This window comes from Kryptolebias marmoratus, linkage group LG16 (genome assembly GCF_001649575.2).
Source record: "Kryptolebias marmoratus isolate JLee-2015 linkage group LG16, ASM164957v2, whole genome shotgun sequence".
Classification (NCBI taxonomy): Eukaryota; Metazoa; Chordata; class Actinopteri; order Cyprinodontiformes; family Rivulidae; genus Kryptolebias; species Kryptolebias marmoratus.
Genome location: NC_051445.1, coordinates 2,347,407 through 2,373,985, shown reverse-complemented (window position 1 = coordinate 2,373,985; position 26,579 = coordinate 2,347,407). Strand labels below are relative to the sequence as shown.

At 45.6% G+C, this 26,579-nt stretch overlaps 1 protein-coding gene and 1 long non-coding RNA gene across 5 annotated transcripts in view; one reads left to right on the top strand and one right to left on the bottom strand.

Moving 5' to 3' along the window:
• Positions 1 to 43: 43 nt before the first annotated feature.
• Positions 44 to 10,739, bottom strand: LOC119617777. The gene is made up of 3 exons (XR_005234184.1): positions 10,505 to 10,739; positions 10,327 to 10,388; positions 44 to 2,084 (listed from the first exon to the last, which is right to left on the bottom strand). It is a non-coding gene; the product is annotated as an uncharacterized LOC119617777 (long non-coding RNA).
• Positions 4,355 to 26,579, top strand: part of LOC108249323 (DNA-binding protein SATB1) — a 59,787-nt gene continuing 37,562 nt past the window's right edge. The window contains exons 1-5 of one of the 4 annotated variants that reach the window (XM_017438617.3): positions 4,355 to 4,601; positions 14,240 to 14,478; positions 17,216 to 17,392; positions 18,262 to 18,388; positions 23,345 to 23,468. In XM_017438617.3, the coding sequence (XP_017294106.1) occupies positions 14,265 to 14,478; positions 17,216 to 17,392; positions 18,262 to 18,388; positions 23,345 to 23,468 (642 nt within the window). In that variant the 5' untranslated portion in view covers positions 4,355 to 4,601; positions 14,240 to 14,264. Of the gene's footprint in view, positions 4,602 to 12,168; positions 13,029 to 14,239; positions 14,479 to 17,215; positions 17,393 to 18,261; positions 18,389 to 23,344; positions 23,469 to 26,579 lie in introns of those variants that run through there. The other 3 variants (XM_037980182.1, XM_017438618.3, XM_017438619.3) reach the window with 3 other exon arrangements.

The following is a 26,579-nucleotide window of genomic DNA, read 5'->3' as shown; positions in this document are numbered from 1 at the left end:
CCACCGGGAGGAGGCCCAGAGGAAGACCCAGGACACGCTGGAGGGACTGGGAACGCCTTGGGATTCCCCCGGAGGAGCTGGCCCAAGTGGCTGGGGAGAGGGAAGTCTGGGTCTCCCTGCTTAGGCTTCTGCCCCCGCGACCCGACCCCGGATAAGCGGAAGAAGAGAAGATGGTGCTTAAAAGATGTCCGCTCAGCACTTCATCTGTGTCTCCTGGAAATATTCCCACGCTCTGATGGCGATGCAAACAAGCCCCACGTCACGGATTGACTGTCAAACCTTCCGTGACCGATCGAGACACAGAGAACGTCCAGGTCTCATTTTACTCTGTTTAACGACGTTAGAAACTGTATTTATTCAACATTTATTTGACTTTTATTAAATTTTATTAAATGTTCAAACGGTAAAACATCCTGCCGACTGAACCTGAAACAGACAAGGAAGTCAGTTCAGACAAAAACACAAACCAGGACAAGAATGGGTTCGGATTAAAGCAACAAAATTAATCCGTCTGGGTATTTTTCATGCCCTTTCAGCAGAAACCCAGTTTTTTTTCACGGTTTATTTGCTGAAACTCTGGTCAAACGTTGTCTGTTAGGATTCGTTTGAGTTCAGAATCTGGAGATTTTGGTTTTAATCCGACCCTCTCTGAAGGACGGGACACTAAACGGAGAAATCAGACAGACTTCCCAAACATCTGGGCAGCGGCCAGATGTGTTCAGCTCCCCTGGTGTGAGAGGAGACGCTCGGGAAACTTCCCATCAGGTAATAATAATGACCTGCAGGATTTATAGTTTTTCACTGGAGATCGTTTCGAAAAGGATCGTTTTGAAAAGGAGGACCAAGGAAGAAAAGCCAGAAGTCTCCAACCACTCATCACGGCTGTAAATCTCATTAATTTTGGGTTTTTAATGATTTATTTAAACATTTATTTCTCCAGGTTGAAGTTATTATAAAACACACGACTTCAACGGTTTTTAAAAACCAAGAAGGGTTAAAATTATCGTTATATATTTGGTTAAATGTCCGTTGGACGTCGGACCTGGACCACAGATTTAATTGGTACAAACTAAAAACCGCTGGGTTATTTTGATAACTGCTAGGTGAAAGCTGTCGGGTCAAAGGTCGAGTCTTCACCGTCTGCCATTTCAGGCCAGAAGTCGACCGAGTCGGACCTGATTGGACCTCAGCTGTAAGGTGTCCGTAAAGGTAAGATGCTTTAAGTTTAACCTGGTTAGCTTCGTTAGCAACTGGAGTCTGAGTTTGACTAGCTAGCTGATGCTAATAGCCGTTAGCTGCAACTAAAGAAAGTTTATTTTCTGTAAAAATAGTTTAAATGCTGGGAGCTGAATGTCTGCTGAACACTAGCTTAAAGCTAAAACGGTCTAAAAGAAGCAAAATGCTAACAACGTCAAATGTAGAAAAAGGCTAGCTAGAAAATAAAGGCTAAAAGTAACAAAACACAAAGCTAAAGGCTAGCTAGAAGCTAAAAGTAGCAAAATGATGGTTAAAAGCGAAACATAACAAAAGACAGACTAAAAAGGAAAAAAGCAAAAGGCTAACTATGGATTAAAGTAACAAAAGGCTAGCTAGAAGCTAAAAGTAGCAAAAGGATAACTATACGAAGCAGAAGGATACCTGAAAGCTAACATTTTCAGAATGGTAGCTAAAAATTGAAGTAGGAAAAGGCTAGCTAGAAAATAAAGACTAAAAGTAACGAAAGACAAAGCTAAAGACTAGCTTAAAAAAGCAAAAAATAACTAGGAGATTAAAGTAAAAACAGGTTAGCTAAAGGCTAAAAATAGCAAAACACTAGCTACAAGAAGCAGAAGGATACCTAAAAGCTAAATGTTGCAGAATAGTAGCTAAAAGCTACATGTATCAAAGGCTACTGTAGCTCAAGCAGAGAAACTTGAAGGAGTTTACTGAAAGGAGAGAAGATTAAAGTATTCCAGGTCTGCGACGCCGCGGCTCTTCGTTGGTAACATGAAACTCCATCCTGTGACTACCGCTGCAGCAGCATCAAAGAGGTGAAAACCCGGAGCTGAAATCCAGCGCCGGCCTCCCCAGGAATCCTCGTTAATCTGCAGAGGGAGAGCAATTATAAAAGAGCCACTGAAGAAAGTTGCAAACCACGAAACCAAAGCAAAATAAAACGGCGGCGGAGCATTCCAGATTTAGACGAGACGTCTGTCTTTTAGCTCTTGGGCATCTTTCTGAGACAAATTACTTTCTGTAGTCAATAGCCTGTAATTAAAATATACCCACTTGATGGAGAGGCAGCCCCGTCTCTCTGCTTAGTTATGGGTTGGAAAGATTAATTCAGGGGTGCGTAACCCTTGCAATTTTCCAAGTGCTGTTTATTGTTTTTTAGAGGGGAAAAAAGTGCAGATGATTAAAACGTCTCAGCTCAAGGTCTGCTTTGATTTGTTTACACTCCGCACGTATTTGTTTCCGTGCCTTATTGTGCCTCCTTAACGCGCGCGCCCGGCTCGGATGACGCGCTCTGCGCTCGGACCCGCGCGGTCAGGGGTCCGGTGTCGGAACCAGCAGCAGATCAGAGGTGGAGTGTGAAAAGAGGGGAAGCAGAGATGGGTGGATGTGGGGCCCCCTGGTGGCCGCACGCAGCACTGCAGCAGCAGGGATTGTTGCATTAATCAGAGGCTGCATTGAAAATCACCAGCTGTTGTCATCCGTGATGAAAACATCCCCAACTTAGCATGAATTTATAATTATGCAGAACGCAAATTTGAATCTCTTTACTGGAACTTTTCAATTCCAATTTAGGTCTCCCAGGAGAGAGAGGGCTGCTGTGAATCATCTGCACAGATTCTGTGTGTGAAGGAGATAAGATTTTTTTTTCCTTTTAATGCAGATCTCACACACTTCATAGCGAAACTTTTGTGGAGTCCCCGAAACCACAACAAATGAACTTTTCTGAGAAGTATTAGTCCTCCCGAGTTACAATAAGAGCCGCTGCTTCTGCGCTGAACAAAGAATATTTCCTCCATCAGAAAGCTCTGGTTCCGTTTTATTTGTTTGTTTCTGTTGTTTTTTAATTTTATTTATTTATTATTTTAAAAGCTGATGTGTAAATGAAACCGGATCAGCGCGCGCCCCGTTTGTGCTAAATGCGGCAGAAAGAAGCAAACAGCTGCGCCTTACCTGCGGGCTCGTGCGCACACCTGCGAGCGCGGAGCAGTTGGCCCGCGCGCAGATGCAAACTGTCAATCATCTCTCTCTCTCTCACACACACACACACACACACACTGAGGGAGGAATGTGCGCAGAGTTCAAGCACGAATCTTAAAAAATAAATAAATAAATAAAAGAAGAAGACGTGCACGCAGATATAAGATCAAACGTGCACGCGCAGCAGCACTCATTTACGCACAAACACGTTTAAAGTTTTTTATTTTAATTTAATTAAAAAAAATATTATTCCAAGTTAAAATTTCTGGATTGGAAAAAAAAACAACAAAAGATGAAAATTAAAAATAAAACATGAAGTTTTTTTTAATTCTTCTCTGAATTTTTAATCTTCTTGATGAAGACAATTAAATTAAATTAAATTAAATTTACCTCGGCTCTGAAAATGGAGACTTTCCCTCTAATTTCAAATTTATATAAGAAGATTTATTTAGTTGATTTGGAGACAGAAGTCAGAAAATTTACAGATAAAACTAAAAAAAAGACACGCTTGTGAGGTGAAAATAAAAGCGTTTTTTAAAATGTTGAATAAAATAAATATTCCACAGATTTCGCCTCCTGTGGATCTGAAATAAAATAAAATGTCAGGAAGCAGCTGATCCAGGTACAGGTGAGTCCGGGTCAGAATAATAATCAGGATATTTAGTTTTTATTTCCACTAAAAGCTTTGTTCAAATTGGTGAAATTAATTGGAACAAATTACAGCTGGATGTGATCAGTTTCAAATTCCTCTCCTCCTGAAAAGTTCTCTTTGTGTATTTAAAAAAAAAAATAAAAAAAAAGAATAAATCTAATTTGTTTGTTTGTTTGTTTGTTTTCCAGCCGGTTCGGAGGACCGGAAGCGCCTCTGGGCTCCTCCAGGTGTTTCTGGCACCTTGTCCTCCTCCTGGTTCTCCTCTTCTTGACACGCAAACATGTGGCGTGTAAATATGAGCCTGGATGAGTGAGAGGCTCTCCTGGCACCGACTCCTCTCCTCCTCTCCCTCTGCGCGTCCCCGGAGAGCCGCGCGTCCGGGGGGGAGGAGGGGGAGGAGGGGACACGGAGTGGGGCAATGAGACAAGCTGCGCCACAGCTGGCAAATCATCGATTTGAGCATCAGAAACGGGGAGGGGCGGTTGATCTACCTGCCTCCTTCCTCCTCTCCTCCACTCCAGCGCGCGGTCGCTCTCTGCGCTCCGCCGGCTGCGCTCCTCCAACTTCAACCTGCGCTGTCTCCTCCTCCTCCTCCTCCTCCTCCTCCACCTCCTCCTCCTCCTCTGGACTCCTCAGAGCAGCTCGTCCTCCCACAGAGCAGTCGGCTGTTTGGATCCCTGCTGGTGGCGCGCAGACGGGAGGGTTCCTTCAACTTTTCATGGGAAACCAGAGTTCCAGGCTGCTGCTGATTTTAAAGGTACGGTCCCATCTTCATCCTCATCCTCATCCTCACCTCAGCAGCCACCCAGGCTCTCAGAGGCATCACCTGCTTCTACTCTTTTTAAACACATTTATCAAATCTACAGAGAGTAGCAGATAAATCCTAATAATTCTTCTCCTTTTAGTCAGAAATGAGTGAATCTCTCGAGGTTTTCAGGGTTTAACAACTTGTTCATCAGAGGATAAGGAGGTGATGCTGCTCTTCATCTCATGAAGGGATGCTGGGGGTTTTAAACATGTTGAATTTAAAGCAGGCCTTGTCTTCCATCTGCCCTCCTGATCACACGTCGGCTTGATTAAACTTTATTTCAGCCACTGAAACTTAGAGCAGCTCAGCCTGCCGGAGGCTGGCTCTCGTGGCTTCTCGTGGCGTTGCTGATGAGGTGCTTTCAGGTGCCGTGTGAGAAGCTGTGTTGCCACCTTCGACGTGCGTGGGCACAGTCAGCTCCTGTGGTTTCACTGACATTTCTCACAGCAGCTCGGCCAGCGGCTCGATCAACACGTGAGGCCGGCTGAAAACTAAAACATTCCACCTGAAGTTTCAGAAACTTATTAAAGGGCAGGAAAGTTGGAATAATGCCTCCCCTCTCAGGTTGGAAGCCAAAGTGTGAGAAAGAGGTGATTTTTCTGCTGTTATCTCTGCAGATCTGTGGCTTATCTGGCCGCACAGACGCTTTCCTGTGTCGCTTCTTGTAATAAAAACTCCTCAGACGAGACGAAGAGCCTCGGCTGCAGAAGCACAACTTCTCAGTATTACTCTAAAGGCTCCCTCACAGACACCTTTTTTTTTTTATTATTATCAGTTTGCGGTTTGAGAAAGTGGCACAAAGAAATCTGCTCTCGTACGTGCGTCCCCAGCGGCGCGTCAAACACGTTGGCCGAAAATCTTGTTTGGCTGGAATGATAAGCATCAGAACGTGACGACAGCAGCCCCGCTGAAGGACGCGGGCTTGAAACATCTGCCGCGGCGTGTTCCAGCCTAATTAAAGCCTTTCTGTGGCGTCCGTGGCTCTTACAACAACCCCTCTGAGATTTACAGTCAGGAGGTGATCTTGGAAAAACAATTACGTGTTTCTACCTTTCTTCTCTTTCAACTCGTCACACTTTCCCCCCCCTCAAAGACTTTGGTTTTGTTTTCATTACAACTAATCGAAACTAGTGCACGCTGCGTTTACTGTACTGTAGTAGTGTACGAGCAGGAAATCACATGCACGGCAGGCTTTCTGCAGCCTTTTTACTTTTTAATCCCACTGACGTTTCTGCAGCTCCGAGGTGCAGGCGGAGAAAAATCTGACGCTCGTTGTCAAACTTTGTCCTCTGACCCAGAGAGACCAATTAGTCTGCACTCTGAAAAAAAGCTGATTTTTTTTTTTTTTTTGCTTCTTGTTTGCTTTTATTTTAGATCAAAACTCCTTCCTGTCTTTGCCCAGAAAAAGCCGATTCTTTCAGGAAAACCTGCAACCTGCACACACAGAACCTGCAAAATCCCTGATTTTAGAACAATTCTTACTCTTTTTTTGGGTAAAAAAAAAAAAGAGAAAACTTCAGGACAGAATCAGCTTCTCCGTCTTCAGGAGCTGCTGCTGATTAAAGTTGCACAACCTCTAATTTCAGATTAAAGTTCAATCCTGGAAAAACTTCCACACACACACGAAACCCAAAACTTCGACACAATCAGCTCCACCGTTTTTATTTGTGAACTCCCGCTGCAGAAGATCTCACTTTTTTTTTTTTTTCGTATTTGCAGAGAGTTTAGAGTCTCCTCGCTCTGCTGAGGCTGATATCTCGGCTAAAACCATTAATCGTCTTTCTTTACCACCTCGATAATTATCGCTGTGGCAAAATAACAGCTCAGCAAACAGTGAAATTATACCTGTGGTAGGGAGTGGAGTAAATACCTGTTTAGCTGCCAGCAAATGTATTTATTAGACTGTCGCCAGTAAATAAGAGGCCTGTCTCGTTTTTTTAATGTGTGGCTCTTCGGGGATTCCATCGCTCCCCGCCGCCGCCTCCATGTAAAATAACTTTGTCACGACTGTTAATAGAGGAGAAAGATAACAATGATTTTTTTTATTTTTTTACCCCCCCCTCGGCATGTTGCGACTAGTTTGAAAGAAGAAAAGGTTGGTGAGTTAATAATGATTGCTGCATTCCTGGGCTCCCATTATAAGCCCCCCAACCCCACCTTCCCCCGGCTGCACGCTTACGCCTCGTTTTAAAACTTTTCCCTGTGAGGAGACGGAGCGGGGACGACGAGGGAGGGGGGGTGAAGTTGCTGCAACACGTCTGATTGCTCCAGATTCCTCGGCTTAGAGAGACGAGCGTCAGATTGTTTCTTCTCCCGGCTCCGTCACGTCGGTTTGGTCACGCTCGTCCAAAACTGACATCCCTCCTTTTAAAGGTTCCTCTCCCTGGGTCTTCATATTTCCTACGCTTCGTGCAACAAATGCATTCAAGTTTTTAGGATTCAGATGTCTCGCCGTATAAATATTTATATAAACATTTTTTTTTTTGTTAGAATAAAAGAAAACACATTGTCTTTTTGTTCCGGTGCTTGTCTTTATCCGATCTGTGTAGGTTTTCCTGAATCCTTTGTTCAGAGACGGAGGGGGGGGAAAGAGAGCGATTTAGAGGAAAGCGCATCCCGCTAAGATCAGGTTGTTAATACCCACCCACGTCCCCGAGTGAAACAATTTCAACACACACACACACTCGTTTTGTTCCTCGGTGGATGGATGATTTATCCTTTGACAAGGGATTAAATATGCAAAGAAAAATGTGCAGATAAAGCAGCGCAGTTCGTGGTTCTGATGAGGTGTCACTTCCTGTGGGCCGCGGCGTCCCGTCACCCGTCGCAGGACAAACCGGCCCTCACACAAACACCCCACTCTGTCCGCCTCTATTAACTGTTTATTTGTTGCGAGCCACGAGGCAGAGATTAGAGTTTGATTAGTCGCTCATGTGACGGCGGGCGCAGAAAAAGTTGCTCCGGTTTCTGTTCATTGTTCGATGACTAATTGCTTCTGTAATTCGATAAAGGAGGGAAACGAGGCGCTGAAGGGTCCCTCTCAGTGGGCTCGGACTCCTCGGGGAGGTGACACGGGTTTGAACCGGCCCCCCCGCCGGAGGTGCACAGGCCCTGTCAGGAACGCTGCAGATGCCGAGCGGATGTTCGTGCGGATGTGACTGCACGCAGCGCACGCCTTAAAGGTGGCTGTTTATGGTGTGAGAAGAAACCGGGGCTCGGGGGTCCTTAAACCTTCCTGTCAGCAGACCTTTCGCTCTGCTTCTATTTCTGTCGTCTTCATGTGATTATAAAACAATTAAGCACTCAGGAGTCGGCCCTCCGTGTTCAGGCTGCTCCTCAACCCGTTTATTCTGCTGGTTCCTCTCCTCTTCAGGAGCGAAGAAACGGGTCTGTTGTGGAAATATCAACAAACCGCCTCGGCCCTGAAGTGTGCACAAATGCATGTTTGTGTGTTTTCGTGTGCTGGGAAATCAGTCAGATTTTAAAAATATTTCTGAGAAGGCGGTGCGTAAAGTGAGACAACATCTTGAGGAGAAAGGAAAAAAAAAAAAAGATAACACATTGTGCAGGTAACGTCTGCGTGTCGTGATCGGCATTAAACGGCAGCCAAATCCTGACAGAAAAGCTCCAAACTCAACGTTAAATGAGTCGTTTTTGTTTGGACAGGAGATTCTTTTTATTTTGATTTTTTTTTAAATCATTTAACAGCTCTTTGTTTTTTTTCACAACATCTACAGACCAGCACACTTTTTTTTTTTTTTACTGTAAATGACATTTTCTGTCTGGCTGAGGTTCGTCTGCTCTCCCACACAGGCGTGTTTTGACACGTTCCTCAACAGATTATTAAATCCTCTGCAGCCTCTAATAATGCTATTATGTTTATGTGTTGTCTCTTTCATTGTGGGAGACACTTCCAGTGAGAGCTCAGAGTCAAACGGGTGACACGGCGCCCACCCGCGCGCTGTCTGTTTGCTCAGGCTGGATGCGCAGACTAATTTGTATTAGTAACCAAATAATCGTATTAATGCCCATTAGAAGCATCACAAGTGGCGAGCATGAAGACATCACAACACCTACGTGCAGCGAGTGGCGCCGCTCCGCCTGACACACTAAATAAAGACGCTCCTCCATGCCGAGCCAACTGCGATGCCTTTTCTCCTCCAGCCTTTTTGTGCGTCGATTATTAGTGTCGTCTTTAAAGCTGCAGGTTCGACGTGATCCCGAGCCAGCCGGGCCTGCAGAACGCCACCTCCAGCACAGCTAAATCTGCATTCAGAGCCTGATTACGACCACTGCTTTTAAACGTCCTTTCTGTGCGACACAAAACGCTATATGTTAATTGATAATCAGCAGTGTTGATTCAGTGGTGCATTCAGAGCAAATCTGTGCCCTTCTGGATGTCAGAGGGTTTTCACAGCCACGCCGGTGCCAACCTCGCTGGCAGTGCTGACACCTGTCGGCGGTGCCAAGGCCTGGCAGAGGTTATCGATGCTCTCTGATGGTGCCCGACAATCACGGTGGAAATGACTGCGGCTGCTTGCGTCATGCCAGATACACACACACACACAAAAAAAAAAGAAAGAGCGTTTGCCGACAATGGCGTGCTTTTACCGTCACTCCTGTTTTCCGAGGCTCAGGTAAAAAAACGAAACAGAAACAGAATCTGCAGCGAACGGCGTTTAAAAGACACGAATGAGGAAAAGGTGCGGCGTGCGGCGCGACAAAGCTGTGGAAGTCAAGGTGATGCAGGGTTTGGGGCTGCAGCGTTGAATCTCTGCACGCAGCTGGAAACTGAAGATTATTCCTTTTTTTATAAAAACACAGAGAAACGTTACAGTTTTAAATTTTTTTCCCCCTATTTTGTGCAACCAGCTCTGCATAATAACTCTAAAATCAGTTCTTAGCCTGTTTTTAGAATATTGTCTCGTCGTTTCTTCAGTTTTGGGCTCTTTTGTTCGGAGCGGAGCGGCGTTTAACCACAGCTGCTGCTTTTAGTTTACAGTGTTTCGCTGAAACCCTGAGATAAAAACTGATCACAGGAGGTCAGAGGGGGTCGAAAACCAGCAGTTTCAACAACTCTTCCATTTCCTGTTAAAGAAAACCACAGACCCCTTTTAAACGCAGCCGCCCCCTCACGACGGCATGCTCGATATTGTTCCACCGCGGGTCTGAAAGGTGAGTTTCTCTTTGTGTTTTTTCACTTAAAAGCTTCTCCGCTGGCCTTCCGCTGCGGCTTCCTGATGCAGCCGTGTTTTTTGGACACAAATGTGTTTTTGAGACGGACAAACTTTTGACCTCTGGTGGGCGGGCGGAACAGCGGTTTGGTTTCACGTCGACGCACCTGGGTCATTTGGTTTCTTCTTGTCTCGAAGGATTGGTTTTAAAACTGACCGTCTTTCTGTAAACGGAGAGGACTTCCTGCGCAGGTTGCTCTCTGCAGCGCACTCTTTAAAACTTTGAACGTTTATTAGCGAGCGTTAAAGCGTCTCCTACGCGCCTGACCCTCCACGGTCGGCCTGCGACCTCCCGCTCTGCCGCCGCAATAGGTGCACGTGCTTCCTGTTTTCTGTTGGTTTCCTGTTATTGTTCTAACCCGACCTGGACAGAAACGGGTTCTCGTCTCGCTTTGATGCAGACGCCTGCCTGATGGGCGAGTTTTCCTGCTCACTGTTACCTTCTCACAGCCACGCAGTTTCCCCCCCTCCACGGCGTCCGTCCCCCGGCTCCTCTCTGGACCTGAAGACGGAGAGACAGAAAGCGTTAAAGGTGCTCGCTGCAGGTTGTCCTGATGTTGTTTACCAGATGTGGGTACGCGCTCAACGTAAACAATCGACAGATCTGAGTGTGAGCACCTTCAGCCGCGTCCTCGGAGGACGTCGCCATCTTTGACCTGTTTCCGTAGGCAAACAAACACCTGAGGGTAGCTGGCAGCGAAGTTTTGCTTCCGTATTTTTAATTTCAGGACTCGTTCAGCATCGATACGAGAAAACTGTCGTCCAGATTTGATTTCTTTTCTCCTCTCCGTTCTGTCACCTGGATCTCACCTGTGCTAATAAAACTGTTGCTATGATCCCACCTTGTGATCGTCAACAAACAGCCTATCGGTTTTCCTATTGACTCTTTCAACAGATTAACTCTTCGGGGAGGTTTTTAAGTTTGCCAGCAGCTCGTGAAATAATTACAAAATAATACCATCACTGTCCAGCTGCTCCGCGGATGTCCTGTTCCTCCCCAACATTCAGACAGCTCAGGGTTTTGTTGCAATCGTCAACAGAGATTATCCCGTCTAATATTTTGGGATAACAGACTTTGACATAATAAGAGCGCAGTTTGCAGTGGAGGTAAAAGTTTGTGATGTAGGCGAGAGCTTAATGTTGGGGTGGAAAAGCTTTAGGTTTGCTTACAGACAACAACCTCTGACTAAAAGATGTCCTGCTACGACATTTCCATCTGCACTAAAGAGGTTATATTTATTTTTAAATACGTCTTCTTTTAAATGGGAGTAATGATAGGTAACTGAAGAAGTAAAATAAGTTACATTTATTTAAAAAATACGACTTTAAAGTCTTGTTTCTGATGCAACAAAGCTGATAAAGTACACATTTGTCCATCAGTGCAGATATTATCTATATTTATGTATATTTATGGCACTTTTCTTATCTTAATCTTTTTATTGTCGCCCATAAAACGAATTAACCCGTCTGTTAGCAAAAAATCTTTCCCTGGAAGTAAAACGCTCAGCTTGGAGTCAGCCTGTTTCAAGATGGCCGCCACAGCTAGTCAACCTCAGTCCCCAACACACACACAGCTTTTAGGGTGTTTTATTTATTATTATTATTTTGATAAATAAGTAAACAAGTGAAATAAGTTACATATATTTAAAAATAAGTTAAAATGAGTTCACACAGATCATAAATAATTATCAGCACACACATTTAAATCTAATTAAATGTATATATGACCCAACTTCTGTGTTAAATATAGTTAGAGTTTGTTTTTATCACAGGTTTGAGGTCAAATAGTTCCTTTTTTTCACCTCTTCTGACAGTAAAATAATGTGCGGGATTAAAAACCACCAGGGGTCAAAATAAAATAAACAGCACATCTTGAGTGTGTGTGTGTGTGTGTGTGTGAACATCTGTGTGTTGTAATAAATGCAGGACCGCCTCACTCTAATCAAGCTGATTAAAAATTCCTACGCGCACAGCCGGAAATCGCGCCACCTTTCAGTGTGTGTGTGTGTGAGTGTGTGTGTGTGTGTGTGTGTGTGTGTTGTCACTTTCTCCACTTTATGGACTTTTCTTTTCAACCCCCCTCCCCCCCTGAAGTAAATAAATGAAAAGATTTAAAAAAATTAAAAAGTAAAACCCTGCGGAGGAATATGTGTCAGGATCGGGGGGTTATTTGGTCCAATTCTCGCACTTACTTTCTGTTTCTCACCTCCCGATGAATAAATNCCCCCCCCCCCCCCCCCGCGCCCCGCGCCACTGGCAGGAGTGAGGAGGAGAAAGGGAGCGCAGGCAGCAGGGAGGAGAGCAGAGGGGGGAGTGATGAGTCAATACAACTAATAATTTAATGGGGACAGAGAGAGGGAGGCAGAAGGAGAGGAGCTCCGTCCGGACGACATCCCCATCCGACAGGACGCCTCCTCCTGCCGCCGCCAGCCCTCCGAGGCGAGCCTCCTCGTCCTCCTCGTCCTCCGCCTCGACGCGGGGGAGTCCTCGGCACTTTTTCGCCTCCTCTCCGCTCCTCTCGTCCCGGTTCTTCGGGGCCAAGCTGCCCGCGGACGTCGCCTCCGCGCGCCGCCTGGCAGCCGCGACGCAGCCGCTTCTTCCTCCGTGACGCGACCAGCCGAGCCGCGTCTTCCTTTTTTGTTTTTCTTTATTTTGTGTGTATATTTCGGAGGCGTTTTTTTTTTCTTTTTTCCCTTCCCCCTGTCGGATGCGGAGGAGCGAACTGAAGCCCAAGTCGCCCTCACTTGTCGCCGCGGCCAACCCGCTCCGCTCCGGGCTGAATGTCGGAGGCTCTCGGCGCTCCCGGCTGCCGTTTTCCGGACGGAATTAGCTCGAGTCTGTGCGCGCGCGGAGGCAGAGCCGCGCACCAGATGTCCGTCTGTCACGGTCCATCCCGACCTCGACGTCCCGCTCCCCGAGCCGCCGCCGGGTCGCCGCTCCGCAGCCAGGAGGAGCACAGACACCGTCCTGTCCTCCACTGACCGGGCTTTTTATTTTTTACTCCTCCGACATTCTGCTGCCATGCACACGTAGAGCGAACCAGAACCAGAACCCGAACCCAGGACTTGTTTGGGGGCTTTTTGTTCCTCTTTTCTATCCTGGCCAAACTTGAAGGAGACGCGTTTTCTGCTGAAGGCTTCAGGTTGGTGCCGAGCTGCAACTTTAACTCATCCTCTCTGAAAGACTTGTTTCACTCCCTGTCTGTTCCTTTATTAAGGTCATTTTAAAACCCTGACCTGGATCTGGACCCACATCCGGGTCTGGAGTTCAGGTCACTAACCTGCATTTCCACCTTAAATGGTGACATCTTAAATGCTGAGAAGCTGCTGAGGCACCTGTGGGTCCAGTGGCGGATCCAGACTTATTTACTTTCAGACTCAGTTTAACACATTAATATTTGTCTTTGCAACTTAATTATTAACCCAGATATTCCCAGTCAGCTGTTTATCCTCACATCTCTGAACATCATTTAATGATTTGAGGTTAAACAGTTTTTCAGGTTGGTCTGACTCCTGGAAACCCTCAGGAGGCCGATTAATCTGAGTTTTTCTGCAGCTGATGCCCTTTTTAAAAAAAAAAAAAATCACACAGGTTTGTTTTTGGTGAAATTGAAGTTCTGTTCTGATGTTTTCGACTTTCAACGTCGTGAAAAAAATCAGCCTTCAGACATGCAGGGTGGCCAACCGGGTGGCGTGGGCCACTCTGAGCCACTCCCTGCCGCTGCCCCTGCTGGCGGCGACGCGGCCTCCTTCTCTGCGTTTAACTTTTCGACGGCTCTCATGAGTCAGCAGCTGCCCGCTCGGGGTTGAAGTTTCCTCAAAGCTGCAATTTTCCCGCCTTCCTGAAGTTGTAAACTCACTTCACGCTACATAAATTCATGCCTCGCTTGCAAAGAGAGAAAAAAAAAAAAATCTAAAAATAAAACCCACACCTGTAAAGTCGGCACAACAACGACAGCGAAGCGAGGCCTTTCGCCTGGTTTTCCCTCCGAGCTGCGTCACGAAGTGACTCAGACAGCGAACTGAGTCGGTTTCGCCTCCTGCGCTCGGCGCGCCGCTCGCTCCCCCAGCTAATTCACGTGTTTGCACTCAGAAACTGGGGCTTGTTTGGACTCTCTAGTGGGGCAAACATACATAATATATGTGTTTAAAAAATGGGAACATGACGTCACTGAGGCAGAGTTGTCGTAACTGAGGCAGGTTGGGTCTGTTTGTTGCTTAAAGGACCTAAAATATGCCCCTTTTGTGTCTTTATAAGTGGGTAATATCAACACAAAGAGGTCTCCCTGCTCCTGTGCCACACACACTCACACACACACACATACACTGAACCTTCCTGTTTGTGCCTCCCCAGGTGATAGTGAGCAGAGGTGCTGAGGATGATGGAACATCTCAGCGAGACGTGTCTGGGCAAGGAGAACTCGGAGCTGGTCAACAGCATGGCTGAAGCCAAGGCCCCGCCGACCAAGCTGCCCCGGCTGGAGCAGAACGGCAGCCCCCTGGGCCGGGCCAGGCTGGGCAGCGCCGGCGCCAAGCTCGCCGGGGTGCCGTTCAAACCCGCCGGCCACCTGCTGAAGACCTGCCACCGGAGAGGTAGGCGGGGGGGTTTAAACCTCTGCAGCATTTTGAAGGCACTCAGTGCAAACTCACAAAGTCTGGTCAGAAATATAAATCTATATTCTTAAAGCAAGAAATAAAATCCACCTTTAACCTCCGAGGAGCACATCAGGTCCAAATCAGCCCCAACAGCAAAGAGAAATTAAAAATTCTCGCCATCCAGGAGTTCAGGTCTTAATAAAAAACATTTAGCTACCAGTTTAGTTGGTTTAACTACGAAAACAGCCGAAGTGACTGAAATTAGGCCACGGAAGCGTTTAGGGTCAACAGTTTGGAGGAATTTGTACATATTTACATCCATAGTTGTCTGCAAATAAAAACTCTTTGTTTACGCTGAGCGCAGACCTGCATTTCACAATTGTGCATCAATAGATCTGGAAAACCACCGCTTTCAAACGACCTTTGACCTTCAGTTTCCCCGCTTCGCCTTCAGAAAAGCCGTGAAAGAAATGATTTGGAAGTTTGAAGCGTTGGCGGAACTTTGGCGAAGTTTACAGACAAACTGATTAAGGAATAACATCTACTGCCTATTAACTGATAATTAAAAATGTATTTTCTAGCAGCCCAAATGTCTCCCACCTCTTCAATAATTAATCACTAGCTTTAGAAAACAAGCAGTCCTGATTTTTTTGTGGTTATCTGCAGTGGAAGTGAAACTGCTGGCATCGAACTGAAGTTTTCAGCGTCAGAAAAAAATGATTTAAAGGCTGTTTAATCTGTGCACACTCATTCAGATACGTGTCATCCACCACCCCTGCACGCTCTCCAAAACTCTCAAACCTTTGTTTTTTTACAATGCTTCTCGTTAGTCAGGTATTGCACAGCACTTATTTGTTCAGACAAAAGCTAACAGAGGAGCAGCGTGAGAATTATTCCTGACGAGCGCCGTTCCTCCGCTCCACTCTCCGACCGCCGCCGCCGACGTTTGTCTTTTAAAGTTTCAGTCGCTGCTTAAAGGGAGCCTTTACTTCTGGGAGAAAACAGCAAAGTTTTTATTTTTTCACATCATTTCCAGTGGATTTATAGCTCTTTTCTCCTGAATTGTTTGGGCTTTTTGGCCGTCAGCTGGGCTGTTTCTCCCAGTTTTTTTTTGTTGTTGTTTTTTAACGAACGTGTGCTTTGCTCCAGCTGAAAGAGCCCAATTTGTCACCTTCATCATCCTCTCTTAGCCTCCCACAGCGTTCGGTCCTCCGAGCCTCCTCTGCCTCCTCCCACTCGTCGGTAAACGGGTGAAGCAGCCGGGGGAGGCGCCACCGCCGCCGCCGCAGAGAAGAACCCACTGTGGGCATTGTGTCCGAGCCCGAAACAATATTTACCGCAGCCCTCTCTGGGCTCCCTGGAAACAAAGGCCGTATTGATCCCCCAAATGAACCTACACAGCAGTCTTTATTGTTAGATCTTTATCTATTAAAATCAGAGGAGGAGAAAAGCAGCTCTTTCAGCACATTCCGTTGCATTTGTCGGCTTATTGATTGTTTGGCCGGAGCTGTGCATGTCTTCTGGAATGCCTGGGATTGGAAAATATTAGAAAGTGACTCATTTTTTTTTAACATACAGAAATCTGCCCAGCTGACAGCAGAACGGAGCAACAGATCCCTCTTTTCTTTCTCCGTTTTCCCTCAAACTCTGGATTTACAGGAAGGTTATTTTAAACGCGACGTCATAAAGACCTGTTTTAAAAAAGGTACTTTACAAAAAGGCATAAAGCTTCATTAAGCATTTAATAATCTGTTAGAAAACATTCGTTTGTTACTTCTTTCTCCTGCCGGTGTGTTTGTTTATATATTACTGCTGCTTTTATATTATTAGTTTATTAAAGGTTCACAGCTGCATAAAAATCTGCATTATTATATTTTTCTTACCCATCCTTATTGTTAAATGTTACCCCCCCCAAAAAAATCATAAACTAAGAAACAAAATCTTCGCAATTTATTTCTCATATGGATGGTTACTATGGTCTTAAATTAAAAATATGTGTAATCAAAATTTACTGCCAACCACCATCTCTGTGCTTACAGAAACATCCGACGTGACTAAAAACCGTAAAGTAGTTTGTTTACATTGAGTGCAGACCCGCGTTTCAGATATGCAACTCAGTAAATCTGAAAACTTACTGGACCACCTGATGCAGTTCAGGGAAATCTTCTTGTAGTTTTGATTTTTATAATTTGCGGTGAGCACCTTTAATGAAAGTGACACATTGGGTTGATTTTTCTTTTCGGACGAGAATTAAAACGGCAGAGCCGCTGTTGACGGAGACGAACAATCCTCGGGGCACAGAGGTGGCTTGGGATTCGAAGCGATGCATCATGGGAAGATGAATTTGAGTTGGCAAGCAGGGAGAAAGGCAAATGTAACCGAAGCAGCTTGAGTACGGAGGGATTTTGGGCCCGAAGGGGGGAAGAAGAGGAGGAGAAGACTTTCAGTGGCTGTTTGCTGTTTGTTTATATTCTGATCTAAAGATTTGAATTCTGTCAATAATGTCTTACCGATCAATTTAGAGTCTAAATAGCCAAACTCTTGCTGAAACTGTGCTCCGTGTTTGATTTGACGAATTTGGCTCTGAGACAAGGAGGTGAGAGTTCAGACGGAACGATGAGAGAATCCAGATCCAGATCCAGCTCGATGTTCTTCACCCAGCTCTAAATCTGAGTCAGGGTTTGGGTGCGAAGAAGCCGGCTCAGTTTCCCCCCTCATGTCTCCGTGTCCCCAGGCAACATGCTGCCGGTGTTCTGCGTGGTCGAGCACTACGAGAACCCCATGGACTTCGACAGCAAGGAGGAGCACGCCGAGTTCGTCCTGGTGCGTAAGGACATGCTCTTCAACCAGCTCATCGAGATGGCCCTGCTGTCACTGGGCTACTCCCACAGCTCAGCAGCTCAGGCCAAAGGTAAGCCAGCCGCTCTCCGTCTGTTAGCAAAATGTCTCCTGAGCCACTGGATGGATTTAATGAAACTTTCAGGCTGTGCTCGTTGGCTGATTAACGTTTGGAGTCAGCCCAGTTTCAGTTCAACATTAGCCAACACGAAAAATGGCTACAGCTTAGTCAGTTTTACAGATTTTGAGCTAAGAGTTTTGCATGGAAGGCGGCGGGCGACGTGCATTCCTTCTTCCATGCAGATATGAACACATCCTGACTCTGATCCCAGGCGGGAGACGCTCGAGTGTCCCACATTCCCACACAGATACGTGCTCTGCCTCACTGGATCGTGCACATGTATATACTGCACACACTGTACTATATATACATTTACACACACACACACACACACACACACATATATGGTGTAGGTGGTAGAGGCAGGTGGAGGAAAAGGGTCTGCTAATTGCACTCGAGCACACACAGGCCAAGGTTGGCTGTTTCAAGGTGCCTCTTTGCATGCTCCTTTATTATAACCTGTCCATCACACACACACACACACACACACTGTAATCCACCTGTACCGTAAGCAGTCCTCCTTCTCCCGGCCTGCTGTGTGGGCTGCTGCTGGTTTTAAGGCAGTGTCAGGAGAAATTCTCACACGGTTGTTGTGATTTCACTAATAGCTAAAGAGGAACGGAGAGTGATTATGGCACCAAGATGCTTCTTGGGTGCCTACACATGGTGCTGTTCGCACTTTCCATGTGTTACTGTTTTAAATTAAGCAGCGACAGAAAGCTCCCGCGCTCAGATTGACTTGCTTTTGTGTCCACATCTGTTATTTATTTCTTTATTTGTGTCCGTTTTGACTCACGTTTGTGTTCCTGCCGTCCGCTCAGGTATGATTCAGGTGGGGAAGTGGAACCCCGTCCCCCTGTCCTATGTGACAGACGCACCGGACGCCACGGTGGCCGACATGCTGCAGGACGTCTACCACGTGGTCACGCTTAAGATCCAGCTGCACAGGTAAGACGCGTGCACAGGTTTATTCATGTGTCACCTCAGGGCGCTGTGCAGACAAACAACAGTCCAAATCAGAAATTAAAGTCAGTTTGTTCAGTCAGGAAGGAAGTCAGCAGCTTCGGAGGCGACAGTGGGAAAGAATGACTCCCCTTTAACAGGAAGAAACCTTCGCAAGAACCAGAACCAGGATGGGCGGCCATCTGCCTCGACCGAGCTGGGGTTTGAGAGGGCAAGAATGAGACGCAGACAAACAGGAAGTGGTGCAGGTGTAGTTTCTAGAGGAAGACAAACAAAGACAAACAGAGGCTAGTCGAGAGCAGAGACAGCAGCAGAGCGAGGAAACAAGGACAGTTTGTCCTCCAGCAGTCTCAGCATAAAGCAGCAGAACTAAAGGATTCCTCTGGAAACCCAAACCGACCCCGACTCCAGGATTTAGAGCTTTGGATGTTAGGAGGAAGATTTTAAATTTGACAATGAAGAGAAGCTGAAAGTGGAGAAATCTGATCTCTCCTCCTAACTCTGGCAGCAGCATTTTGGATCAGCTGAGCCTAGAAGTAATAAATGCATGGACCAGTTTTTCTGCATCGTTTTGGGACAAGATGCTTCTAATTTTAGTCACATCAGGCAGGTGGAAGAAACAGGTCCTGGTAATCTTTTTATTGTGTGGAGTCTGGTCAAAAATCCACACCGAGGCCACATTCATCCAGCTGCAGACGCTCAGAACCAAAACCCAGTAAAAGTATGAAGTTAATATATTTACACGCTTAGTTTTATGAGCCGCATTAATCTCTGATTGCAGCACTGACACAATCAGCACCGTTTCCCCAGAGGCAGCCGCCAATCTGATGGTTTGATACACAGTTTAGCATTATTACTCATCGGACTAACCGCTCCCAGGAAACAGGAAAAAGCCATCTGAGTAATAGAAACTTCCTCACCGAGCGGTGCCAGAAACACAGGAACTGTTTGTCGGATAGCATCATTGAATCTTTGCGAAGAGTTTAGTTTGTACGGATCAGCTCTGGTAGCTGATACATTAATTGGTCACTAATATTAACTTCCTTGAAGATGTTTTGTCTCAGTAAAATGAAATGTCATGATATCCGTTCATTTACTGAATCAAGCGCCACAAAAATTGTTTTTTATTTAAAAAAATATAAAGTGTCTGGTGCCTTCATGGGTAAAAAAGACTTTTCTGGAAGATAAATTCAAGGTTGTTCACCTGAAAAAGCTCCATAAAAACGGCTAGATGCACTTGGATAATTTAAGGGAAATAAATTTCTTATGAATCTACAGCAACACGCAGTCTCCGTGTTTTAAAGCTGAATGTATGAAGACATCATAAAAATGAGCTGGTCCTCACCAAGGTCTTAAAATGAGACAATATAACCTCAACAACGAGACGTTATTTCTGTTTTTCTTTTCTTAAATTTAAACAAAGTAAGCACAAACCACTTTTACTGCCTCCATAGAAATCAATGAGACAAATATCAGCCAGGGACCACGTTTATGGAGGTTCTGAAGTTCGTTAAAACAACGCCAAGGCGGAAAGACATCAGCAGTGACCGCCCATCAATCTGGGAAGGGTCAAAGGTCATTTCCAAACTGCTTGGACTCCATCATCCTAAAACATAAAAGATTATTCACAGATGGAAAACATTTAAGACCGCTGCCAATCTTCCCAGGAGTGGAGGTCCTAGCAGACTCACCCCGAAGGTCAGACCGTGCAATGAACTCCATCTCAGACTCTGCAGTTAAAGGTTAAAGGTTAAAGTTCATGATAAGATTATTAGAAAAACACTGGAGGGCTGCAGCAGAAAGCCTCTTCTCTCTAAAAACAAGATGGCAGCTCGACTCAGAAGACTTCAGGGCCATAACCAGAACCAGAACCAGAGGACAGATGTTTACCCAGAATGCACTGCAGCTGTCAGCACGGTGGTGGAGGGCTGATGGTTTGGGCTGATTCTGGAGTCAGATGTGAGGCCAGCAGCTAATCTACAACAGAACGGTCCAGAACCAGAACCAGAACCTCAGAGAGCTGAGCAGAAACCAATGAAACGCTGGTTTATTTCTTGTTAAATAAGAACAACACAGTTTATTTTTTTAAAATTCTTTTCTTCCTATGGTTTGTATTCACTTCATTTTAAAACCGGTGACGGACCAGAAGATTTTTATAAATTACTGATAAACGAATAATGACTGTTTGGTGCAGAAAACCAACAACCTCAGACGTTTTCAGCCTGGATGTTCTTAACTCTCCTCTCTTATCATCAAACAGAGACTTATTTTATCTTTAGAAACCTTTAGAAACCTTTAGAAACCCTGGCAGCCAGTGGCTGACATACAGCACTTTTAAATGTTGATTTTTGGCCAGTATATAATTTTTCATTTAACCAAATATAACAATGATGCTTAAAGGCGCTCGTTGCCACGTATGAAAAGATGGCCCCCTGCAGTTTGGAGGCGAAAACACGGGTCTGCGTTACACGAAAACGAAGCGCTCAGAAGCTGGAGTCACGTGACTGACCTACATTAGGCTGGCTGTGGGACATTTATCTTTTTATCTGCATACTTTAGTCAATAAATACTCCAAACACATCGGGACACTTCTCCCCTCCATGAACGTCGTCGCTGTCGACCTATTTTCAGCCACTTTGGCTGCTTCTGTAGCTAAACAAACACCTGGTAGCTGAAGTCAGGTCACAAATTTTACTTACAAATTATTAATTTAAGGACGAATTAACCATTAATATGAGAACAACACTGAGCAGATTTATTTTTTTTGGTACTTCTTACAATAACTGTACTCTAATACTAAATGATTATTATTTATTTCATGGATTTTCATGACTTTGCATTGAGTACCTTTAACTTAAATACATTTACCAACCTTTAGAAGAACCTGTTCACCTACAAATAATCCAGAAGAGAACAAATAAATAAAATGTGGGCTGCAGACATGACCGAGTGCAGATTTTTTTAAAAGTGGTTAAATAAAATCAGTCTATCTCTTAAAATTCTCCTCTGTAGGTGTGAGGCTTTGTTGTGTTTTTGCACACACACACACACACACATTCGACTGGCGCTGGTGTGGAGGCTCGTGCCAGCTGCACGCTAACCCAATGTTCTGCAACTCTCCGGAGAGCTGTTCCTGCTCTGCCTCCCCCTCTCTCCCCTCTCCTTCTGTCTCCCCCACCGCCTCCCACCTTCACCAGTCAAGCACTCACACACTGATGTGAGCGCGTCCACCAGCCAGAATGCAGAAGGTTGTGTTTATTTCCGGCGTGCCAGCCTCTGAATGCGCGGATAGCCGTCTTTCCCTGCGCTCGCTCGCTTCCATCTCCCCAGAGGCTTCCTGGCTGCTGGAGCAGTTTAAGGTGTTCTGGAAAATCCATTGTTGGCTTGATGGAGTGGGTGCACGTGCGAGGCTGTGCGAGCAGATGTTCGCCTCGACCGTTGTCTGTTCCACTCTCCCGTTATCTCGTAACATTTCCAACACGCCGAACGACTGATTCACAACACGCTCGCGGACTCGCCGCTTCCCTGCGGTCGCCACCGGGTTTGACCAAGGAAAAAACCCAAAACGCCAAACATATGTCTTGCACATGCAGAAAGTCTGAGAGCACTAAAGCCCAGTTCAGCTGCTCACACCCACCATCTAGAATCTCATTTCAAAAACCCAGGAGTGTTTTTCCAAGTAGAGCTGCACGTCTGCAGCTCATAACTCTCACACCAACTAAAAGCAACGTCAGTCTGTTTGATATATGAACACACTGCTATTTTGCTGCATATTGTCGGTTTTATTATTGTCTTTTCGCCTCCTCCTCCACCCCCCGCCCCGAATGCTGCAGAAATCCACCCAGTTAGACCTTAAATTGTTTCGCCGAACACAACAAGCCAGTAAGGTACAAGTAACACGAAATAATAGTCGCCACATGCAGCTGATGTATAATTCATGCATCAATCCAGCAGATGTGTTGTATAAAGTAATTAACTAATCAGAACAATCAGGAGAGAGAGCGAGAGAGAGAGAGAATATGAAAGAGAGGAGAGGAAGGCAGAGAAGGAAAGAGGGAGAGACAGCAATCTCCAGATGCATCTGCTTGATGCGCCAAATGAAATCTGTCTGTCTTGGAGGGACGCTTGCAGCAGGAAAAACGAGCAGAGGCCCATGTGTTCGGCTGTTTCTGAGCCGCTCTGCCATGAACTTCAGACGCATCCCACAAACATCTTCTACACATTTGCTTTTTTTTTGGGGGGGTGGGGGGATAATTTGCACGTTGGAGTCGAAAGGTTCAACCGGCTGACGGAAAATAAACCGACACGAATCTTCATCATTAATTAAATCAAGTCCAGCCTCCAGTTTACCTCTGATTCTGGAGGCTTGTAGAGTTTGAGGTCTGTAATTAGCAGGAAGAGTAAAAACCAATTAACTAATTAAAGGCCTCGGGGTTTCTTGGACGAATGCATGTCGCCCGCCAGAGATTCAAACCAAAATCATCTCCACGCAAACTCGCGGTCAGTTAGCCGTCAGAGCGCGCGACGAGGACGATGTCAAACTGACTGATGCTCAGCTGTGGCGGCCATGTTGACTCCAAAAGTGACCAGGGTTTACTTTCCGAGCGTTTTTTATTAAAATCCGTCCGTCGAGTCGTGAGATATTTTGCTAACGCACGCATACAAACATCATGGCTCCGCCTTAGTCCCCGGTGGCGGGTGATCAGAAGAGCCGAGGAGTTTTGATGTTTGTCCAGCTGTGGAGCCGGACATTAAATCTGAAAACGCTGAAGTTACCTCAGATATTTGTTCAGAAAGGTGTTTTTTGTTTCCATCACTGTATATTGTAAGATATGCTTAAAGAGCATGAATTAAACCCCCGCTTCTGTTTGTTTCCTCTCCTGGTCTCTCCCCCCGTCCACCCCGTCCTCCCCTCCCGTGTGTCCTCTGCTTCCTTCACAGTTGTCCTAAGCTGGAGGACCTGCCGCCCGAGCAGTGGAGCCACTCTACAGTAAGAAACGCCCTCAAGGAGTTACTCAAAGACATGAATCAGAGCTCTCTGGCTAAAGAATGTCCTTTATCACAGGTGCTGAAGCCCAAACTGCTTATTCAAAACCCAAACAAAGAGCAAACCAAAACAGAAAAACCCCACCCCCCCCGCTGCCATACCACATAACAAAACAAACACCCCCTATCTCCATCACCTCCGTCTTATCAAATGCCCAGAGTTTGATCGAGTGGGAAACAGAATCCGTATAGAAATTCCAAATCAATGCCTATTGTGGTTCGTTTGCTGCCTGATTGTGGGAATTCAGCGTTCACACGATTGTTTCCCTGGAGGTTTTTATTTTTCTGCACGTTTGTTACTTCGTCGCAAGTTTTAATCGTTCGTTTATCAAAACGCTCGGCTCGTTCTGGAGCTCTGACTTTTATACGTTTTAAAATATTTACAGATATTTCCCCTCAGCTCCTCAATTTATAAAAATAAAAATAGTTTTTTTAAAATCTGCTTCAGTAAATTAGCTCCATTTTTGTCTTCTTGTGTTACTTTTAGTCTTTAGCTCCTTTTACCTTCCGTTCTGCTATTATTGCTGCTGTTTTGCTATTTTTAGCTACTTTTACAATCTAGCTAGCCTTGTGATAGCTTTAACTTTTAGTTAGCTTTATGCTTATTTTAGCTTTTAGCTCGTATTTGCTCCTTTTACTTTCAGTTAGCCTTTTATTACTTTTTGTTCATTTTACATTTTAACTAGCTATCTATTTGTTACCTTTAGCCTTTAGCTAGCCTTTAGCTGCTTTTGAATTACAATCTCAGTTTTAGCTTCTTTAACATTTTTTAGCCAAGTCATTCGGCTCCTAACGCTCACACTGCTTTGTAGCAGAAAAAGCTAATTCTCTAGTTTTGTTTTTTGGTTTGTTTCACCCCACACACACACATACACACACACACACAGAGGCAGCCAAAAAGCAGAGGTGTTGCTGAACATATGGTTATTGTTAGATAAACATTGGAGCGGGCCCAGAACGATCCGGATTGTTTCGGCTCTTTCTGTCTTTTTCGCTCACTTTGTTTCGTCACATCAGGCTGCAGAATCTCACACGGTGGGCGTTAAACGGCGAATTCTGCGCCGGAGAGGTTCAGTCGGCGGTAGTGAGTGTATCACAGAGGCAGCTCTGGAGCGAATGGAATGAGAAGGCAGTATATCTGTGTCTGTGTGTGTGTGAGGTGTGTGTGTGAAATGTACAGAATGTACGCGTGAAGGAGCTATTTGAGGATTGCATGTATGTTCAGATGGAGGCCAGCTCTCCTCCCAGGCTGCCGGATGGTCACCTGGAGACCCCGTTTGTCCGTGTGTGTGTGTGTGTGTGTGTGTGTTTAGCTGGGCATGATGATGTAAAGAGTCCCTGGGTGGCGTTCAGCCGGAGCCCAGCCCGATCTGGTAATCACCCTGTTTACGGTCCATATGTGAAGACGGCTCAGAGGAGAGCAACACAGCAGCTCCGAGGATTTAACACACGAAGCTCATTCAGCCTGCCTCACACACGCACAAACGCACCGTTTTCATACAGGTCACTAACATCATCAGCTTCAGAAATAAGGAAAGTAACGTTATCTGCAATCGATTATCTCAGCTTCTATCAGACCAGAGATTAGCTCAATATCTGTAAATTTAGCTGATTTTTTAGTCAAGTCGGATTTATTTATTTTGCACGTTTCAGCAACGTGTGAACACAAAAACACAGAATCATAAAACACAACAATATCTGAAATTTGAGCTGAGATAAAATAAATGACATCATGAAAACACAACAATATAAAGTTAAGCTAAACTAAACATAATAAGACATGATTTTAGCCATTTCTGTGTTTTTTAAGGTCAGTCCACCGTGGCGGCCATCTTGATATAAATTGGCTTTAAAAGCAAAGTATTATTAGAGATCTGCCTTTCCTCTCAGTCCCAGTGGAACTGCTGTAAAACTGTTAGCTTAGCTTAGCTTGTTTGTGTCATGGCTGCCATGATGACAGCTGCTACTCTGTGGGGGCTTCACGTGTCCTGCTTCACCCACAGACGAGCGCTTTGCTCCTCCTAAAGCCGGTTAAAGCTCGTTGTTACGTCTGTGGGACGCCCCCACCGCAAACACACACACACACACACACACACCCCGGCAGGACTTCACCTAAAAGTGAGGGGAGTGGGAGGAGAAGGGGGCGTGTTGGGAGGGAACAGAAGATTGGCACCTTTTAAGGATTAGTGATATTCTGCTGTGTAATCCCACACAGAGGAGGGAGATTCACACAGGAGGAGTGAGGGAGTGAGTGAGTGAGGGAGTGAGGGAGGGAGGGAGGGAGGGAGTGAGGGAGTGAGGGAGTGAGTGAGGGAGTGAGGGAGGGAGTGAGGGAGTGGGTGAGCGAGTGAGTGCACACCTGGATCATCACCTGCATCCAGGTGTGCACAGCTGCCTCGTCAGGACCGGTGGTTCTAACATGGTGAAGCGCCATTTCTGGGTCAGGTTCAGGGTCAGGGTTAGAGGACAGAAATGACTAAAAGTCCAAAGAGCGTCCTGTTAAGGACAGAGACACAAACCTGTTTCTGTTTGTCTTTCCTGAATGGATTTTAACGAAGTGGTTACTGGATCTTTTTAGAGTCAGTCCCGTTCAAGATGGCTGCCACAGCTAAACAGCTTGACTCTAACTCAGTCAGTTTTACAGATATTGACCTAAAATTGATGCAGGAGTCGTTGAGCATCATCCCCAGCGTACTCTTAGAGTGGCAGCGGGCGATATGCATTCTTCAGGAGATGCTAATCTTATTTATTTATTTTTTAATGTGTGAGATTCTTCTTTTTGTCTCATCAAACCTTTGGTTCCATTCTTGTTGCTGCAGGGAGTCGTTCTTTGTGTGTTCGGCCTGCAGACGTCATGAGAACAGAAAGTGTTCAGTCATGGCCATTGTCAGTCTGCGATTGACAGCAATTGATTCTGGACACCCCCCCCCTTACACACACAGACACACACACACAAAAGAAAATTCCCAGTTAATGGCTTGGAGAAACATCTGCAAAATTAAACTTCTCCTGACTCGGCCTCAATCGACCAATCAGCTTTCTTTTTACACAACCAAGGTTGCTACCAAGCTTAGCAACCCCCCTCGTTCATTTTCCCAGAAACTATGGCAACAAACAAGACCCCCCCACC